Source organism: Podarcis erhardii (genome assembly GCF_964252035.2).
Source record: "Podarcis erhardii genome assembly, chromosome: 8".
Lineage (NCBI taxonomy): Eukaryota > Metazoa > Chordata > Lepidosauria > Squamata > Lacertidae > Podarcis > Podarcis erhardii.
In genome coordinates, this window is record NC_138499.1 from 86,063,578 (window position 1) to 86,085,316 (window position 21,739).

A 21,739-nucleotide genomic window follows, 5' to 3' on the forward strand; every position below is an offset into this window, starting at 1 on the left:
TGCCTGAATATTCTTCTGTAGTTAGTTCTACAATGAATACAATCCCATACTTATTTTGTTTCTGCTTGCTTAGGAAGAGCAATTTTGCTCTCACTTTTTTAAAAATATAGTTTTGTTCTGCTTCTCTCCTAGAATGTGAAGCGACTGCAAGTATAAAATTAAAAATGAATTCAATCTGAGCCATATGGATTTACCTCAGAGTTAGAGACCTGTCAAATATACAGTTAAGCTTCTCTTAGGGCTCATTCCAGGTCCGTGTCTGAGCATTTCTTCTTCATCTTCTGCCGCTATCATCTCCAGGAAAATCTGCGTTTTACTGCTGAATCAGAGCAAACAGCAATCAGGTTTCCGGCGGGTTGCCAAAGGGAAAGCAGCAAGGCAAAAAAGAAAAATCTGCTTGGACACAGACCTGGAAATCTTGGACCTGTGCCTAGAAAGGGCGACACAAAAGGAAGTGTGGATGAGCTCTAATGGGAACTAGGAGAAACAAAAATATAATTTGCTATCTACTGTATTTTTCGCTCTATAGGACGCACTTTTTCCCCTCCAAAAATTAAGGGGAAATGTGTGTGTGTCCTATGGAACGAATGCAGGCTCCTTGGCTTCAGCCTCCGAAGTGCAGAGGGAGCGTTCCCTCCGCGCTCCTTGGCTTCGTGTTGCTTTCGCTGAAGCCTGGAGAACGAGAAGCATCGGTGCGCACTGACCCCTCTCGCTCTCCAGGCTTCAGAGATAGCCCCCTGAAGCCTTCGGAGCGAGTTCCTGCTGCGTTCTGGAGGCTTCAGGTTCCTTTCGCAGCAAAAGGAACCCGAAGCCTGAGGAGCACAGCGGGAACTTGCGCTGCGCTCAGAAGGCTTCAGGGATAGCCGCACGCAGCCCCTCCGGCAGCGAGAGGTTGTGCGCAGCCTGTACGCTGCTCTTTGGGGCTGGGGGGGGGGGAAATAATATTTTTTTCTTGATTTCCCCCTCTAAAAACTAGGCGCGCCCTATGGTCCGGTGCACCCTATGGAGTGAAAAATACGGTAGGTTTGAAATCTTGGTCACAAAGGCCAAGCAGGCTTCTCTCACATCTGCTTTCAGCTCCCTTAACTTGGTGAGCCAAGTATGTTTTAAACTAAGGGATAGTATTTATTTAGTTTTAGTAAAAGTGGAAATCAAGTGATAGCTTTCCAATGAGCACTTGCTGATCTTAACCATGTCACCACCATGGATGCCATGCCAAGGGCATGGATTTCAGGTGGGAAACGCAGGATTATTATTATTATTATTATTATTATTATTATTATTATTATTATTAATAGAATCTATATACCTGCTGAGTTAAGATGTTCTCTGAAAAGCCCTGGGCAAATCTCAAACTCTCTGCTTAATCTACTTACAGAAGTAATAGAAGACTAAAGTTCTTCAGAGGAAAGACTAAATGCAAACAACAGAAAATGAATCAGAAAAGCAAAAAATAAATAAAAAAAAAAAAACCTGGAAAAACCCACCCAGCCCAAAACTCAACACCCACCCCAGCACAACTACCCAACTGCAGGCATAAGATGCCGGTGGAGACTGCATTGCAAATGAGCCTGAAATGAATATCTCAATGGAGAATGTTTTTCATTTTGCAAGTTTCAATTGTTGTTTTTAAGCAACAGTGTAATGTTTTGTTTTGCAGGGCAATCCTAAAATGATTGTGCAGAGTGATATATATGCGGATAGGGAGGGAGCAATTCGGGAAGGGGTGTGCCGAAATCTCTCCCATGCTTAGCCAGCGTGCCATGGGACAATGACTTGAGAGCCAGTGTGGTGTAGTGGTTAAGAGCGGTAGTCTTGTAATCTGGTGAACCGGGTTCGCGTCTCCGCTCCTCCACATGCAGCTGCTGGGTGACCTTGGGCCAGTCACACTTCTCTGAAGTCTCTCAGCCCCACTCACCTCACAGAGGGTTTGTTGTGGGGGAGGAAGGGAAAGGAGAATGTTAGCAGCTTTGAGACTCCTTAAAAGGAGTGAAAGGTGGGATATCAAATCCAAACTCTTCTACTTAAGGCCTCCCGGAGACCCACTGTTTACTGGCACAACCTCAACGCTCTCCCTTTGGGGGCCTCCCAGTGTTAGAACTCTAATATTGGTTAGTCCAGAACTTCAGAGAAGGTTGTAGGAAGGGAGGCTCTGACATCAGAGAGAGAGATCCAAATCTGTCCTAAGGCCACCCTCCTAGGGATCACAGAACTGCACTTTTGGACATATCACATATACAGCCCAGCTCTGATTTGAAGGAACAAAATCACTTTCTGGCAAGGAATTGTCTTTTAGGGTAGAAAGTTGGAAGGCTCAGTATTGATGCATCTCTCACAAGTCGTTAAGCTGATAACAGGGCAGATGTGCAGGAACCTGAGGAATGATTACCATTAAGGCACTTCCCACAAACATTTCCTCACAAATCAATAGGCTGTCCCAGAGTCCATTTTCTACTTTGCCCTCTTCTTAATTAGCTATATAATCATGCACAAATGTTCTCAGAAAGTGGAATCCTTTACCTGTTGTTTCGACAGACTTTTGCTGAGGGGTAAAAGTCTGGTGCCAGTTTGTATAGCTGAAAGGTCAGGGTTTGACAAATACATTGTGTCCGTCATATTTTCTGGCCTCCTCTCAACAATATTAGCACACCACGATTGCAGCAGAAACAGCATTTACAATTTGAATAGATCCCTTTGATATTGCAAGAAACTGTAAAGGTGGGGGTTTGCAGTTTTACCTGATTCGTCCACTCTTAGCTTTTTACTACTGAGATTGTCAGTGCTGTCCTCATCAGACATTTCCATTTCTTCCTCCCGCCGGATCCCCATGAGCTGTTCACTGTGAGCATTCCTGAGTTCCTAAAAATGACAAAGACCCAAACCTCACTTGGTGAGTTACACTGGTTTCTTGGACAGCTCATCGATTATAAACAGGACAAGACCCTTAAAAAAAAAAAAAAGCACTGAAGAATTTAAAAGTGATTTAGATTGAGACACACACATTGATATGTGGTTTTAAGTGGTAATTTTTCATTTTGTCATTTTATGTTTTGTAATGTGAAATGGCAGTCAGCTAATTTTATTGTTTTTCAAGAAGATATCAAAATGTTACACGAAACAATAATACATCTTAATATAAAAATCAATTATAACATAAACATATAAATACGTTTAAAGCACTTCAGTTAAATGATGAGTAAAAGCTATTTGAATAGTTTTCCTGCCACAAGTATATAGGGCACAAGCCAATCTCTTCAGAGTGACAGCTGATGGTCTGTGGTGGGCATACACCAGGAGTGCCGTGGGAGGGAAAATTGCTCTATGCCAAATACTTTGCTGCAATTTCAACTTTTGTTCGTTCGTTTGTGTGTGTGTGTTGTGCCTGTTCATAGTAACTGACTTTGCTGTCCATCAAACCAAGGGTTCTGGGATTCTGCACCAGAAATCTTAGGATCCTTGGCCAAATAATTAACAATCTGTTCTGAGTTATAAAAGAAGTTAAACAAGTATTGGTACCCAGAGTGGGAGAATTCCCACTACCTATTTAGTAAACTGTATCCTAGTCCTCCTGAAGCTTACAGACTTCAGATCCTTGGGATATTAGTTACCAGATTCTGTGTTGAATACTAGGGTCGTATTTGGTAGTTCTGAGTTTCCATTGTCTTTTGACAGAAGGTGCTCCAATAAGAGATACTGCCTCACCTATTTTGTATGCTCTCCATACTGAGGAAGCAGGATCCCACCTTCCATATAATGCATCTCTAAAATTTTGTCCATATCAGACAGATTATAGTGCGCTGTAAGTAGAAAGATGGAGCCCCTAATCCTCTGCGGAAATGTGTGCATTTATGGAATAAATGTGAGGTTGAACAGCCAATATCGCCAAAAGGGGTTGGAATAAATGCGGGATTGATTGAGCAGAGATGTTACTGGGAGGAAAGGCTGGCAGGGAATGCAGTCAGCAAATGTATGGCTTTAGAAAAGCTCAGATCGCTTTTGTTCTCACAGAAAAGCATAAGAGCATGTGTAATGGCTGCCTTCCTTAACAGCAGCAAAAGGAAGATTGAGGGAATTCTATTTTATCCTAATAATACTGTCAGGTGCAACACAAGGATGCAAGTCTAGTGATTAGTGTAGCGCTTTTCAGTCTGCAGACAGCTAATTTTTCTATCAACAAAGAGCCCAATTCCCACAGAGGTGGTCTGAAATCTTTGGAACAAGGAAGAGAAGTCACTTTCAGGGGATAAATGTTACTGAAAGAACATGCTATTTATTCCTTAATGAGAAGCTGAGAGAATTCTTCTGGGAGACGCACCCAGAGTTCATCAATAAATCTAACCCATTATAGTGAAGGTGTGAGTAGTAATCACCGCAAAGGCTCTGACGTGGATTGATGCATGTTTTACATAAAAATACTTGGATGTTGCAGAATGTTTCTGGCACTGTAAAAACAGAAAGTGGGGGGCCCAAGGAAGGGCTGGGCCAACTGTGGCCCCCCAGCATGGCCAATAGTCAAGGATGTTGTTCAGCTGCAGTCTAGCAATATCTGGAGGGCAGCAGCTTAACTATCTCTGCTGCGATGAACCACAGTTCAGAGAGAGTTGTGGAAGGGCCTTTAGGAATAACGCACCAATATCTGCATCGTGATAGGCATATTGTTAAAACGTATTCTTAAGAATGGATGTGACCGTCATAGGGAACCAGATTCGTTAAGTGCTGGATTCACATAACTACTCAACGAATACTATGTGCCCAAGAGGAATCAGTCTAGTGAAAATATGAAGCTGTCTTTACACTTAGACAAATGATCCACTTAGGCAGGGCTGCATACTCTGACTGGCAACAACAAGTCTCAGACCATGGGCCTTTCTCAAATCTGTGGCCTACGAGCAGTTAAGTGGATACGAAGGGGAGTGAATATTTTGTATGCAAAGGTTTGTCCTATTCCCGAGTTATGAGCCCTCCCCAAGGGGTTAACAAAATGAAGCTACCTCGTCCTGAATGAGAAAAAATGCTCCGTCTAACCCTGTATTGTCTCCTCGGATGGCAGCAGCTTTCCAAAGTCTTATGTAAGGGTCATTGCTATTCAGAAATTATTTAACTAGAGATGCCAGGTTTTGAACCTGGAATTAGGTAAAGGTAAAGGGACCCCTGACCATTAGGTCCAGTCATGATCGACTCTGGGGTTGTGGTGCTCATCTCGCTTTATTGGCCGAGGGAGCCACTTCTGGCAAACCAGAGCAGTGCACAGAAACGCCATTTACCTTCCCGCTGGAGCAGTACCTATTTATCTACTCGCACTTTGACGTGCTTTCAAACTGCTAGGTTGGCAGGAGCAGGGACCGAGCAACAGGAGTTCACCCCGTTGCGGGGATTCGAACCGCCGACCTTCTGATCGGCAAGTCCTAGGCTCTGTGGTTTAACACAGCACCACCCGCATCCCTGAACCTGGAATTACTTGCATGCAAATCATTTGCTCTACATCCCAGGTCAAAGGTATCCTGATAAACAGGTTGGCATTTCCCTGCCACTTAGCAGGCTACTTTTACCACTGCTCAGTTTGTGATATGGTGTTTCGGGAAGGGACATACGACATGTCGAAAGTATGTCCTTGAACCCTAATCAATGCCATGAAAAAGTCCAATTAGGAGGTAATATATGCGATGAAGTTAGAACAAAAATAAGGAATTATTTAATGCAGCCGAATACCAAAACAATATGCTGGCATCACATAATTTGAGGTGCTGAATCGAGACCAATGAAGGTTAGTTCCAGATCCCCCCTGGCCTTCTGGCTGGGTTGTCAGCTGGGAACCATGTCAATTATGGAACAGTTGGCCACCAGAGGACCACGAAACATTTATGACAAGAAGAAGGGGAAAGCAAAATGAACAGGGTCTCCTCCGATACACCAGAAAGGCAGGAGTCACCTAAAAGAAACGTAAATATTGACTTGGAGAGATTGGCTGTGATGAAAAGATCCCACTGAGCAACTGGAAGGCAGGTTTGTTTGTTGGGTGAGGATCACCACCCCACCTTTCTTCAAACTCCCAGTGCCCTCTGAAAAGCAGAACGTCAGAGATCGCTTCAGAACAGAAGATAAACTACCAGCTTCCCAAGCATGCAAACCCAGTGGCTTTCTGCTCATGCTGTGGGATGTTTGGATCCAAACTACGGACTCCTCCTAAAGTGGTATTCCCGCCCCCCAAACTCTGTATTGCTTTCAGATAACACAGCAACAAAGGACAGGAGAATCATCATTGTTAACTAAGCAAAGATGTTTTGTAGATTTACATTACTAGAAAGACTTTTTCAGTGAATTCTGCCGTATGAAAAATTCAGATGCGAACAAATTAATTCCCTCTTGAATATTGCCAATGCAGCTAATATGTAAAACAAACAAACTTCGTAGTTTATATATCTGTGGCAGATTAGAAAAGCAACAACTAGCAGCTTCCAGATTAACAAAATCTGATGCCATTGTTGCCCCTTGTATGAATTCTTAGTGCTACCCTTGCTAATAAATCAAGGCTACCATTATATATGAAGGACCCCATTATGAGGAAGCCATTTGATATGCACCATAACAGCAGAGATAATAAGGAATTCGTTTATTCATTCGTTTCTTGCATCCACTGTTCAATTTAGCATTTGTTAATGGGCACTTAAAATGTTACCCAAATGATTTAGATCACAGCATAATTTTATTCCTTTTCAAGCTATAAACATGCAACACTTCTTTTACAAATATATTATAAAATAATTAAATAAACGCATCTTACCTTCTAAACTTTTTTGTTGTTAGGCAAGGAAACATTAAGAGGACTGTGATGTTAATAACTGACATGCTGAACTAACAGAGTGCTAAGCAAATTGATGTATACTATTCAAAAGATTTAAAGGAGAAGAAACAAACATTGTGGTACTTACTTTACCAAAAAAAAGTCTCATAGCGTTCTATACTGAATTTAAAGCAAAAGAAGCATGACCATTTAAACAAAGTTTGGTGACAGTGCTGTTTGCTCACAATAGTTCCAGATTTCTTATCCCCTGAAAATACATTTCTACAGGGGAAAGACTCGCTTTTGCAGCCCTAAGTTTATTTGACAGTTATAGTTCAATGGTGCACATGGTTGAACAGGTAAGTTACATTTTTAAACTGAAGACCGTCGTCCTTTCAACAAAGGTGTGAACATTCTGTGCATGGCTCCCTGTGTGAATGCAGATACGGTCTTTAATTCTTCAATTAATGCCAAGGTTCAATGGGAGACCCACTCATTTCTGTGGCTTTTGGTTGCAGAAAAAATAGGCTTAGTCTTACTCCATATGATTTTAGTTTGTCTACTTCCCACCCCACCCCCCACAAGCAGCCATGCTGAACGTGAAACTCGGGATTTCAAGAACAAATCATTATGTACCTACGGGACCGCCTCTCTCCGCCTTGCGGAGGACCTTAAGGTCCATAAATAACAACACTTTGGAGGTCCCAAGCCTCAAGGAGGTTAGATTGGTTTCAACTAGGGCCAGGGCCTTTTCAGCACTGGCCCCGACGTGGTAGAATGCTCTGTCACAAGAGACTAGGGCCCTGCGGGATTTGACATCTTTCTGCAGGGCCTGCAAGACGGAGCTGTTACGCCTGGCCTTCAGCTTAAGCCTCACTTTGACCTCTTATATGCGATTTGGTATATAAATTTTTCCTTGGCTTTTTTGCTGGCCCATGTAGGCTTGGATGAATATCTGATGCTTCCTCCCGTTATGGTCTTGATTTACGGGCTACTACTAAAACGAGGCTGCATTTTAAGCTGTATTTTAGGCCGTATTTTAATTAACTGTTTATTGTTGTTGTTTCTATTAGGTTTTATTGTAATTCATATTTGGTGTTAGCCGCCCTGAGCCCAGCTCTGACCAGGGAGGGCGGGGTATAAATATAATAATAATAATAATAATAATAATAATAATAATAATAATAATAATAATAATAATAATTTAGTATAGGGGACGAGAGAGACAAAACCTCAGGTGCCCAGTACACATTGGCAAGCAAAACATTTGGCCTGGTGAACAGGGTGGTCACCTCTTGAAATTCTGGTGCCTAGGGAAGGGTCAGGATGTGGAATCAGTGTGTGCCCAGGCAGATTCCACTCCCAAGGCAGAGCCTGCATGCACCCAGGGGTGGAGCTCACAGAAAACACTTTCTGAAGGTGCATAGTTGTCCCATGTCCCTTAAAACCCCCTACCTCCAAGCAACAACCAGTCACACATGATTCCAAGCCCCTGCAGATCACAGCATGAGCCAGATTACCTCAGAAAGCAGGAAACAACCTGTGTGCTGAGAATGTTGTGTAAGAAACTGAAGCCATGTTTGCCGGAATGTGCAACTGCTTAAAATGAGGTCGTGGGCATGAGCATGGAACGAGTGCCACCCGCCAGCATCCCTGCGCATGTTGAGCCTGACCTTCCCATGTTCAACTGGAAAGAGCTGCAGGAGGGTTTTACCTAGGTTCTGTTGAATGCAAGTAGAACCCTCCAAATGATAGGAGGGTTCACTGGGGCCCACAATCATGTGGAGGATTCGACTTGCTTTCAAGCTGAGACCTTTCCCGCTCAACACAGGGACTGGGTGGGTAGAGTTGACACACCTGGGGGCATTGAGGAGGGAGCTTCTGTGTGTGTCCTCGCCCTCATCCCTATTTTTAAGCACTGTGGTTTGTGTTGGGCCACATATGCATGATAGGTTCAAGGACCTAGGCCCTCTCTAAGAGCAACGGAGGAAACAGACACTTTTTGCTCACTTGCTGTTTCTCTCACTTTATCCTCCCATACATAATCTTGTATGAAGATTACACATCATTTCATACAAAGCAAGTCCCAGGTGACCCGAGCTGAGAAGGTATCCTGACATGATACCAGACACTGGGACCTCGGAGGACCAACCAGACACTCTGCAGGTCAAGGACCCTGAAGAGCAAGCGGCGTCCCTGGAAACCAGTGCTGAGATCCCTTTGAGGGGCCCTCTAGCAAGAAACCTTTCTGAAGAATAAAGAAGGTCTTTGGTGGTGCCACCCCTTAGACCCTGAGAAGACTAGCAACAAAAATCCTGGGCCAAGGCCAAAGAACAACACAACATGTGCCTACAGACCCAGAGTATTTCTGTGGCTTATGAATAAGAAACCCCTGAAACTCCTTCACTACCAGCCATTGTGGTTAGGGTGTGGTCAAGGGGTTAAGAGTAAGAGGGTCTCCTTCCAGAGCCTCGCATTTTCTGGAAATAACAGGAGTTTCTGGCTCTTGGTGCTAGCTTTCGTACCTTACTGGAACTCCCTTGCCTCTGGTTCACACTTTCAATCTAGACTGATTCTCTTGGCTTGTCTAAACTGTGCCCTGCCTTTATACCCCCTGCTCTCCTGGTTGGTGTTTTGCTAAGAGGGGTGTACCTCTTCTCACTAGTCCCTAAGAGCATCCCCTGGAGTGTGGCAGAATGACCCTCCTCTTTCCAAGCCTTGCCATAGAGATTAATCTGTCCAAAATCTGAAGGCTTTCTACAATTCCTCTGTTGCTAACTGTCAAGCTGTATTCCCCCACAACTAATGGTTACTGCTCATCCAAGGGCGGGTGAGAAGGCAGTTATGTTAGGGTTGCCAGATGTCCCCGGTTGCCGGGGACAGTCCCCGGATTTGCAAATCTGTCCCCGGACAAATTCCGTCCCAGGAATGTCCCCAGAATTGCAAATCTGTCCCCGGGAAATGTGGCAGCGGAAGCCTCAGCAGCCCGGAGCCAGCCTGGTAGCGCAGTGGGCTCTGGCTGGCTTCAGGAGCTGCTTGCTGCTGCCGCCACTGCCGAAGGGGAACCGGGGATGTCCGGCGGTACAGATCTCCTTCCCCTTTTGTTTTGACAGATTGGAGGAGGCTTGGAAGTCGTGGCCGGGCAGCCGTTGCCCAGGAGGTGTGCAGGGCACACGATTTATCTGCCAGGTAAGGTGCAAAGCCCTTCTTTTGCACCCCGTGAAACATAAATGCAGAGTTTTTTAAAAAAACGGGGCTGCGGCCACCCACCCGCGACTCCTGAGCCTCCCTTAATCAGTCAAAACAAAGGGGGAAGAGGGAGGAGATTGGGGGAGGCTCGGGAGTCGCGGGCGGGTGGCCGTTGCCCAGTTTTTTAAAAAACTCTGCGCATTTATGTTTCACAGGGTGCGAAAGAAGGGCTTTGCACCTTTATACAATATGCATGTGTGCTTGGGCCCAGGGTCTTTTGCCTCACCATCCTCACTACTCACTCCCTGTTGCTACTCAGCTTCAAAAAAAAAAAAGTGTCCCCGGATTCATTGAAAAGAATATGGTAACCATAAGTTATGTGCTGTGTTGGGATGATGTTGTCTGCAGGGTTTTGACTCAAGGAGAGCAGGGTCGGGCAAAGGTAAAGCGAGTAAAGGCAGCCAGCTGGTGTGACTTCTCCTTCTCACCCATTTCCTGCCTATCCTCTCTCTTTACTACCTTAAGCATGCTTGCTGCTCAGGTATCTGGCCTCAGGTAAGCCAGGTTCATCCTTGCCATGATGCTACTCCCAGGGAGCAGGCCAAGAAGACAATGAGCAGACAGGCCAACCAGCTGAATTTTACTTTAGTGAGCTAGTGCTATGAACAGCCTCTATTTCTGTGTATGGTCCTACCCAGTTTGCAGGTGTTTAATTAATTAATTGATTAGGAAAACTGACTTTAATTAGTTAGGAAAATTAGCTCTACCTTCTGGGACAGAGGAAGCTCCCCCAAACCAGTCAGCATTTTTTTTCAACCCTACTTGAAAACGGTAGCTGAGTTGTTGCAGAGAAAAGGAAGCCGGTCTCTCCTATTACCTGGATGCTAGAAAATCTTGTTGCTTTCTAAGTTTGGCAAAACAAAACAAAACAAAACAAAACCCCACCACAAAATATTTTAATGCAACCTTGCCAGGCTGCTTCTTAAAGAAACAAAGTTTGGAATTTTCTATAGTATTAGGGCTGTGGGTGAACCTAAAATAGCCCATTAAGTTGTGGCCAATGCAAATGATTTATTTTTATTTTGTCAGAAAATAAATGGGAGGTGGGTCCTGTCAGGGGACTGCCATCGGAATGGGAGAGGGACGCAGAGAGATACAGAGAGCCCCCGGTGATTCTGAGAAGCAGCTACTCATCCGGCAGTGGAGAAGGGAGGGCTCGAAGGCTCGGCCAGGAGACACACATGCTGCTTCCGTTGCCTTGCTTGCGCAGAGGGGTGAAACGTAAGGAGGGGAGGCAGAGATTTGCGGTGTCTAAGTTCTTATGCTGGGGGGGGGCAGAAAGGGGCACTCCCGGAATCTGCAAGTGACTGAGACGGACATAAACTTTTGGGGTTTGCACTGTAAATAGTTTGCACCAATAAAACCTGTAAAATACAGGTCAGGGTTCTGCCTGGTTACTCAAGGGCAACCACCTCCAGACCTGACAGGTCCTTCGTTTTGTCTTAGCTAATTATTAAGAAATCTGGATATATCTCAACAGGAAAACCATTTTAATATGGAAAGCAATGAAAAATGAGAAAACTGTTTTGTCACAACACTTTTCAGTAATAGAATAAAATTTCAATATACCTGTAAATTATGGGCAGAGATAAAGCAATAATTTTAAAGTGGCCTGGCTAATTCCATCATTTCAGTGTTTTGGTATGGTAAATATGCTCCTCCAGGCAGTTCAGGCTTCTTGGAGGAAATAAAACTGTAGCTTTATTTCAACTTACATCATTACAGAGGTGAATGGGACCCACAGATACTCTCAAGAGGTTGTATAGCCAGTTCTTAATTACTTTTCTCTAAAATTGCAGCAATTAGATATTGCTGAATGCAACACAACCAACTGCAGACAAACTTGCTTCCCCACTTGCTTTAGTCCAGGCTATGGGATGATGGATAAAAGAGAAGAAATTTACCCACCTCAGAGTGCTTTCGCCAAATGTCTATGTTCTTGCGCTGAGCTTTCGAGAAATGGTCCCAAGCTTTTTGTCTGGTGGAGGCGTTGAAAACGGCCACAATCTGCTCAACTTTGGTGAACAAGGAAGTCAAACAAGACAAGCAATTTATGTTGTGAGCACTAGAGAAAGGCAAAAGCAAAGACACTAGGAGTCTATGGATGATGTCACTGCTGATACGACATCACCAATATCCATCCAATCAAGTGTCTTTCTGTACTTACATTTCAGAATTGTTGGAGATGTCCCCCTTCATGTCTGTCTCCATAACTTAAGTCTACACAAATTGTACACAGATTACTGAAAGATAAGCATGCATTTTCTCTGACTATACTCTAAACAGACGTTGTCCAGGCTGCCGCCTGAGCCCAGGCCACCTCTCGCCTGGATGTTACCTGTCCATTTAAAGAATAGCTTCTCACTTTTTGTGAGCATCACAGGAACCAAAGTGATCATTCCACACAACGAAGCTGCACAATGCAGGCACTGTGAGTTAGATTTAGGGATACACAAATCCATTAGGAGTTAAACGTGAGGGAGATTTGCAGACACAGGGACAGCAGAGCTTTCAAATCATATTTTAATTTTCCAGAGGAGAAATGTTGTGACTTCCAAGCAAATGTGTTGCTGCAAATCAAATTCTGGAATGTCAAACCTGACAACCGGGGGAGCGAAATGATCTCACGGACAAAACTGTGAGTTGCCCTGGGACTTTGGAAGTGAGGTGAAAGACACTCTGGCTTCTACCACCAACCGGGGAAGTTGCATCCCTCCTTCTTCCAGGAAGAACATTATAGCAATAGGCAGACTACCTGTAGCTGCAGCCATTGGTCAAATGACTCCCATTCTGCTGCAGCCAGAAAGAAGGCTCAGCTCCAATTGTCAGTTGCCTGGAGCTGCAGGGAAGCACAGTCTGACCAGGGCATGGAGACTTAAACCCCTGTTTCCCAAGAAGAAGACCAGTAGCAAGGGGGGAGACCAACCTGGCTCCATCCATTGGCCAGGGAAGAAGCAGAAATTCCTGCTCACCCCTTCCCAACAGGTGGGCAGAGTTTGTGGCACCAAGTGGAGCCACTGGCCGGGTGCCACCCACCAGGTAACTGCGGGCTTGGCCAACCCCTGGATGGCGGGCCAATGGGCTGCCGGTGGGGGTGTGGCCTGGGAGTACATTTTGGGTCTCTTCCTTTGTAGGGGGGGAGGGGCCGCAAGGACAGGGTTAGTGTAAGGCCTGCAAATATGCTCTGCTGCAGCTGCCAGGTGTCACTGGGACCACAGAGCTGAAGAGAAGTCTGGCCTCATTCATTGGTCAGGGAACTGGTGTTGCTGGGTAGCTTTTAGTTTTGCTGCAATGCGTTGCAAGCAGCCTAGGAGATAATTTGATTGCAACACGGAGTAAAAATAAAACAAATAAAACAAAAAAGCAACGCTTTTCAGCGTTTGGTACAGTGCATTTAGCTGCTTTAGTGGCCTGTATTTAATTCACAGCTTTATTGAATTAAACTGGAAGTATAGGAAAATATGGAAAGGTTGTCATTAAGGGATCTAGTTTATTAACAAGGAGATTTAGATTCCAGACATAATTCTGTTTTGTCTATCATAAGTGCAAAGAGCACTAAACTTAATCAACAATCTGTGTGTAATTAATTAGTGACAGAAGATTCAAGCAGAAAATATTCCTGAAGATGCAAGGAAATGATATTCTACCATTTTCCGACCGGAAATGTTCAAGTTGGAACATTATGATTCTTCTGCTGAAACTCTTGAACTTTGAAGTTTCTGATTATGAAAATGGCTGAGAGCTCTTTTCTACAGGTGTTAGAATTAATTATAAATACTTCTGTGATCACTCAAAGATTTCAATGCATGAGAGTAGAAAAATAATATACTGCAGTATTTTAATTACCATAGACAGATGGTTGTTTTTCCATGTTTGCCCTGAAGAGAGTTGCTTGGCAACATGTAGTGGCCAAACTTCTGGTTGTGAAAAAATATGCAATTTTTTCTAATGAAACCAGAATAGTCATCTGCTGAAAAGACAAGCCACTAATTCTCAGCTCTGCAGAGAGCAATTTTTAATGCAAATGTTAGTGAGTTCCACTATCTGTGAGAAGTAACTACAAATAGTACTGACCCCACACTATGGAGCTGAATTTAAAACTGGATACCTTGCCTTACCGTATAGAAATGTGCAATTCAACCCATGCCTCAGGCACTAGACCAACAGAAATTCATTTTTCCCAATTTTTCATATATTAGAATAAACCAACCACAAATCAAACCTTATACAGAATTTTCCCAAAAAATAAAATCACGTGAAAAGGAATTCATTTATGATACATTTTGTCAAATATGAAGTGTGAATCTAAATGCTGAACAAGCATAAGATTACATGTACTTCCACCTGCACTTCTAAGAGGAATGGCCTCCTAGAAGTGAGCCCTACTGACTTCAATGAGACTTGTTCCAAGGAAGCAGCACTTCTGTATTCACGAATTGTGTATGGAACTTAAGCGATGTCCTTCCTAACCTGGTTTGGAGCTGCCTTCAGGCATGTCAAACATGTTACATGAAACTCAGTGAAGCAAGAGTTCACTGGGAGTCATTCTGGACTCACAGCTGTCCATGGAGGCACAGGTCAAATCTGTGTCCAGGGCAGCTGTTTACCAGCTCCATCTGGTACGCAGGCTGAGACCCTATCTGCCTGCGGACTGTCTCGCCAGAGTAGTGCATGCTCTAGTTATCTCCCGCTTGGACTACTGCAATGTGCTCTATGTGGGGCTACCTTTGAAGGTGACCCAGAAACTAATCCAGAATGCGGCAGCTAGACTGGTGACTGGGAGCGGCCACCGAGGCCATATAACACCGGTCTTGAAGGACCTACATTGGCTCCCAGTACGTTTCCGAGCACAATTCAAAGTGTTGGTGCTGACCTTTAAAGCCCTAAACGGCCTCGGTCCAGTATATCTGAAGGATCGTCTCCACCCCCATCGTTCTACCCGGACACTGAGGTCCAACACCGAGGGCCTTCTGGCAGTTCCCTCACTGCGAGAAGCCAAGTTACAGGGGACCAGGCAGAGGGCCTTCTCAGTAGTGGCACCCTCCCTGTGGCACGCCCTCCCACCAGATGTCAAAGAGAAGAACAACTACCAGATTTTTAGAAGACATCTGAAGGCAGCCCTGTTGAGGGAAGCTTTTAATGTAAGCCGCCCAGAGTGGCTGGGGAAGCCCAGCTAGATGGGTGGGGTATAAATAAATTATTATTATTATTATTATTATTATTATTATTATTATTATTATTATCTCTCTGATTTGGTGAATGATCAATTTCAAGGTCTGTAGCTGCGTCTAGCACCTTGCCTGTTGGTGTTGAGGGCACAAACTAACCAAAATGGCTTATGACCAAGCTTGACCTCTACCCAATGCACGGCTCCACCCTCCCAGCCGGTGTAAACATTGGTAGAATCACCTCCAATGGCCTACAGGTGCTTATCAATGCCCTTCTTCATGAAATCTACAAGATTATTGGCAATAACGTCTGATGGTTTTTCTCTCTTTGAGCCTTTCTCTAGAGCAGCCTTTCTCAACCTGCGGGTCCCCAGATGTTGTTGGACTACAACTCCCATCACCCCTAGCTAGAAAGGCCAGAGCTCAGGGATGATGGGAGTTGGAGTCCAACAATATTTGGGGACCCATAGGTTGAGAACCGCTGCTCTAGAGGGAAGAGGTAGAGAGAGGTATCTTCCACCTGGCTCACAGCACACAGAACAATGCTGTTCTGAGATGATGTGCGGTCATCAAAGAAGATGCTGTCAACTTCACGCTTCTGACAAAGATCATCAAAGTCTTGATCCAGGGGTATCATAACTTTTTCTTGAGTTTACAAGTCTCTTGCCTTCTTCAGTGATCAAGCCAGCATCCATAAAGGGGGCTGTGATTACGGCAGCTGTAGCACAGAGGCCAACGCTATATCTGATGCTCTGCACAGCAACATTATGTATTTCTATTGTGTTTGCCTTTTATGGAAGGGGTTCTTGGTTTTCCTAAAGCCAATTCATAACTTCCATCATTTCCATCTTGGGCATCAGCTATTTGTTCTTCATTTTCATCAGCACAGAAAATTATTTCATTTGATGGCACTGAGTATCCTGCTTGCTTCCTTCTCTGCTTACATTCAGAAGGCCACCTTCTCCCGTCTATTGACTCTTGTGTTTTTTGACTTGTCTATTATACTCAGGCAGGTCTGGCAAGCCAATCTGATGTGGTCCAGTAGAAACTGTCTTCTGGCCTTCAGTGAAAGCAAGTTCGTGTGTGTGTGTGTGTGTGTGTGTGTGTGTGTGTGTGTGTTTGTAATATGCAATTTAATATAAAATATGTATAATATATAAAAATAAAAAAGTATTAATATATAAGATAACTGCAGGTACTTGGCAATCGTTTCTAATGATTTTTATGCAATTTTACAAAAAAAAAATTGATGAACAAGTTTAAAATTATTAGAAATTCCAGAAAAATGTTTAAAAGTCAGTATTTTTATGTAGTCCTTTACCAACCAAAAATAAATTATATTAATTTAACAAAAATTACTTTGAAATCCCAAGTCAAGTTACAACCCTTTGGCACCTCTCTTTTCTGGAATTTGAAAGCTGAAAAATTCAACGTGCCCCAGTGTAACAGAGCTATCTCATTTGCACTGAGATTCGGAGAGAGTTGGAAATCATGCAAAAGGCTCTTGCAGCTGAGAGAAAATCCCTGCAGCAACCGAAACTGAGGCTTGATTGCAATGAACAGGGGAAGAGACTTACTATTTCTTGTGCTCTGCAAATTTCACTGCCAGTGACAGCCTGTTGGGGGCTGCAGAGCGTCCTTACCAGCACTGACACCTGGTTTAAAGATCATACTAATGCAAACAGAGGCATTAGTCCTGCCTTCATGTAATTTTAATTTGTTTCCCTCTCCGCCACCTCTGCAAGGGCCAATGTTGTTGGCAGTGCTAAACTGGGCCTGAGCATGGGCATTTTCTAAAGCAGGGGTCAGCAACCTTTTTCAGCCGTGGGCCAGTCCACCATCCCTCAGATTATGTGGGGGGGCCAGACTATATTTTGAAGGGGGGGCAAAGAACGAATTCCTATGCCCCACGAATAACCCAGAGATGCATTTTAAATAAAAGGACACATTCTACTCATGTAAAAACATGCTGATTCCCGGACTGTCCACGGGCCAGATTTAGAAGGCAATTGGGCCGCATCCGGGCCTTAGGTTGCCTACCCCTGCTCTAAAGGTTTGGCAGGCTGGTAGTTCAGCCTTGCAGGAAGGTACTACGTACTGATAGCTTCACAACATGATATCGACCGGAGCATGAAGGAACGGAACCGCTCAAGCATTTTGTGTTTGTTTTCACTTCTAAAATCAGATTACGCTATTTGCTGATATTGCTTCGGATACATCCACAGCGAGAGGAATGCTGGCAAATATGACAAATAATCAGAGATCACCGAATGAGCGCATTTGCAGCCTTCTCACGTGGATCCCCCAAAACTGCCGGAAAAAGGCTGCCTCTTATGTTACTGCCTAAAATTTTTGCAAAATGCCCATCATGTTACAGAGAATGATTTTTATAGAACACCCCGCACATCAGTGCTGGGTTGAAAGGGTCTATATCATTATGATTTATGTTCTATTCTAAAGACTACTTTGAGCTATAGCAGCTGTTTCAGTTCCAAGTATATCAGAACAATCTCAATATGTGATTTTAATGAAGAACTTCACACAAGGATAAGGAGGAATGAAAAGTTTAAGCAGTTTGGGAGACGTCAGGGTCCAGCCATGCCCTGACTGAGATAAGAGATTGGACACCTTAGCAGATGTCTTGAGGGAACTGCAGACTTTGGCATCTCCCCTGCCTTTTAAATGCACACATCACGGCATCGATACATTACTTTATTAGCATTTCGCCCTCATGTTGCCAATAAAGCCATCAAGCCTAAAAGAGGAAAAAATGGATTCCCCTCGCTCGTTTCCTCAAGTCTTGCTTCACAAGCTGGATTGTGACTCACAGAATATATTGTGTTATGAGGGGGGAAACTGGCATATTTGAAGGAAGCAACACCCGTCTTGAACCAGTAAGAGATCTCAAGGGTTTCTGGGCAAGGAAAACAGTGATGCGTACCACGAATGCAAGCTTCAGAAGGGAAAGGGGTATAATGAGTCTTAATGAGAATGGCGGAGGGGCAGCATCGTTCAGCAGAAGTGCTATGCAATAAGCATGGTTAAATATTCATCAACAAGCATCTGTTGATTAATCTAACGTCATATAAAATTTTCATTAGCCAGATGCAACATTTTGTCTTGCTGTCAATAACGGAAGCACTGAAAGGCAATTTCCCCCTTAAAGTATCCTGAGAAGAGAGAAGATGCAAGGATATGTTCTCATGAAAACCACTGTATTTCCTGTAAATTGTATGGATAAATGGAAATACACAATACACAACTGTATTGTGATAGGCTTGTTGGGGGGTAGGCAGGCTGTATGCTGAGACATTTCTAATGCCTGGCTACCTGGTGAGCCAGTAATGGCACAAAGATGGTGGCTTGGTGCCAGATGCAAATGGATGGTATTTAGAAAGACAAAGGCCACAGTTGAGAAGGGAGATGGTTGAACTAGAAGCTGGAAGAATTCTGCAGGCTGGGAAATCAGAGAGAGAGAGAGAGAGAGAGAGAGAGAGAGAGAGAGAGAGAGAGCTGTGATTGATTTCTGTTTGAATCCAGGGCTGTGGCAAGAAGCAATACCCTCACCTCACAGAGTGTTTGTTGTGGGGGGGGGAGGAAGGGAAAGGAGAATGTTAGCCGCTTTGAGACTCCTTAAAGGGAGTGAAAGGCGGGATATCAAATCCAAACTCTTCTTCTTCTTCTTGGGGGGTGTTAATGATCTTAACCCTTCCATCACAGGCTTAGATTGTATGCATGTGTAAATAAACCCTCCCCTGTATTACCTCACCATGGTTTGCCACCATTCAGCGCCAATGGATAGCTCTAGCAGAGAGGAATTTGGAATAGCCAGAGCCATGTATAGACCAGGCTATGGCAGATTTCTTGCACTCCTTCAGAAACAGATAACCCCAGATTGATGGAAGCTGCAGCTCTGTCTGGGTGGTTAACTCTACCTCCGCCTTTTCTGGTTAAAAGGAGCCTTGTCCGTTCGCACTTCAATTCTTCCTCCAAGCTGACGAGAGGAACACCTCAGGAAATTTACCAGAAGCGAGTTGGGCTGAGGAAAAGGAACCTTCTGTGACAGAGCACAGGGCCTGCATATCCTTATAACAAGGAAGAAGACCTATCTCTCCTCCAATTTCTTTATATGTGAATGGGAAAATGAGTGAACAAAAGACGGGTGCCACTGTCAACTCTGGTTTAAACCTAAAGCAAGCCCTTTTCAAGATACCACTGAATGCCACCCCAATCTCTGAGCAGTGCCAGATTCCAGTGGTTCCAGGTGCTTACTCAGGGTCTGTGTTTCCTTTGTGATGAGGTATAGCAGGGACAGTGGCGTCTTTGGGATCAATGGTTTATTTACACATATATACAACCTGAGCCAGAGGGTCTTGCTTCTCCCAAGCTCACAGCCTTGGGTTCCAGCAGAAATCAGGCATCTCTCCAACTCTCTCTCTCTGCCTTCCCAGCCTGTAGTTTTTGCATCCAGCTCACATAACTCAGTTCTCCATTCTGGCCTTTTGTCTTTCTAACTAATAGACAGTTGAGGGAAGGAGGCACAGAGCCACTATACTTTGCTTTGAGCTCTGACCAAGCCCTGGTCAGAAATGGGGCTCTGATCAGAGAGTGGAGGCCAGCGGTAACGTCAGGACGTCATTTGCCTTGTGAAGTCTCAGGTTCATTTTTCCATGGCAGCCCAGGTTCAGATCCCATGAAAATGGGGATTTACACCGCCAATCTGATCCTAGTCAGAAGCTGGCGGCTGAGTTCTGAAAAAGCTGAAGCCTGACAACCGAATTGGCAGAAAGAATTATAGCAGTCAAGGTGAGATACGATAATTAATGAGTTGGTGTCTGCAGGCCAGCTTTGGAGCAGAAAGGGTGATGTTTTCCAAAGAACACGGCTTTGCAACAGAGATTATTTGGTGACAGAGTGTGTGGAAATCTTAAGTCCCAAGTCTACAATTATCCACTGGTGAAGTGACACAATATTGCTGTGCAGTCAGCGTTTCTCAATCTCTTGTTGCTTGGCCCAACTTCTAAATTTCCCAACTCTCTGGGAACTAGGTGAATGTGCAGAGATTCTTGTGCACACAGCATATGGCTATGAGAATCTGCTGGCATTAGTGGAGGCCAGAGAAAGAAATGGGAGGGAAAGGGTTTTGGTTTGTTTGCGTTTTTTTGTTCTTGCTTTTATCATGCATTTTGTGCTTTCATATTGTATTTTTATGTTGTGAACTGCCCTGAGATCTGTGGATGAAGGGTGGTATACAAATTTAATTAATAATAATAATAATAATAATAATTGCTATCATTTAGAACCCCTGCAAAACTCACTAAGCCTGCTGCAGGCTGGACCAGGTTGTGTGCAATGCAGTTGATTGACAGAAAGAGAGAATGAGGTGGAGAGTGGGGGGATAGTCAGGAACTCTTGAGTCCCTCCAGCGGACGCTGCTAGCAGAGGGACTCGGGAGCTGTGGTGGTTTCACCAGCAATATACCACTAAGTGAAGCTGACATACCAGTTCTGAGTGATACATCGATAGATTGCCCAGGCCTAATGGGTACCCAATGTGATGCACTGCCCAGCCCCCCTGTTGGATTTTAAGCAGCAGAGTCAAATAGGGTGCACTCCATTGGGAAAGACCAGGTTTTCCAGGGGGTGGGAGAGAGGAAGTGTTGGACTCATGTGGGGCGCTCCCCCTCCAATGTTCTTTTTCAAGGGAAAGGCTGGCAGGAGGGCTCAATGGGCAGAGACCGATGACTACCATTTTTTCTTGGGAATATCCATGCAATTCCATCTACCTAGCAATTGGATCATTACTCAAGTGAGTAAACTGACACTCCTCAGATCCTGCAAAAGCCTATTCTGTAAACCAGGACCCAGATTTCAACAAGATTTCATGAGATACTGTGCCCTAAAACTGCCAGTGCCCTGCATCCAACAAATAACTGGGAAATTGACGAATCGTTAGCTATTTTGGGTCGAATACAAATTAGCACCTCATAAAGTTGAAAGTTATAGAAATCCAGTATGCATATTTATAATGGCAATAAGCTTTTAGAAGAAAAAACATTGTTTCATCTCTGCTTGGCACCAGTCAGCCCAATATCAGAGTTCTGGCTCACAAACTAACCCACCACTCTAAGGTATTTGCATGAACTGTTCTGATCCGTTGATACAGCTTTGGCTTTTCATGGAATGAGAAAGCACAACGGCAAAGATAGCTCTGTGATATCTGGGGAATACTTTCCCTTCCATCTGCCTCAGACTCCATAACAAAACATGTACCGTCCCATGTTCTGAGGATTGAGATCAATAATTCAGAAGCATCTCCAACCAGAAATGAAGTGGTGGTTCTTGTTACACTTTGGAAGAACAGGATAACGAGGAAAGAGAGAGGAGTATCGGATGTCCCCAGGAAAATCTTTGGGGAATGCTTTCAACACAAAATGTGCTCCATTTTACAACAAAAGCAGTGGGCGGGCAGGTGTCACACAAGGCTTTGAATACACCCTTCCCATAAGATAAATCTCAAACTCAGCAAAACCATTAAACTC

General features: G+C 44.2%; 1 protein-coding gene across 8 annotated transcripts in view; it reads right to left on the bottom strand.

Annotated features, from left to right (window-relative positions):
- ENOX1 (ecto-NOX disulfide-thiol exchanger 1) overlaps positions 1 to 21,739 on the bottom strand; it is a 309,881-nt gene that overhangs the window by 53,942 nt on the left and 234,200 nt on the right. For 7 of the 8 annotated variants that reach the window (XM_081872748.1, XM_081872745.1, XM_081872749.1 and 4 more), the window contains 2 exons: positions 11,939 to 12,045; positions 2,739 to 2,859 (listed from right to left, as the gene is read on the bottom strand). The exons of the other annotated variant lie outside the window; for it this stretch is intronic. In XM_081872748.1, coding sequence (XP_081728874.1) covers positions 2,739 to 2,859; positions 11,939 to 12,045 — 228 coding nt within the window. The remainder of the gene's footprint in view (positions 1 to 2,738; positions 2,860 to 11,938; positions 12,046 to 21,739) is intronic. 8 annotated transcript variants of the gene reach the window in all.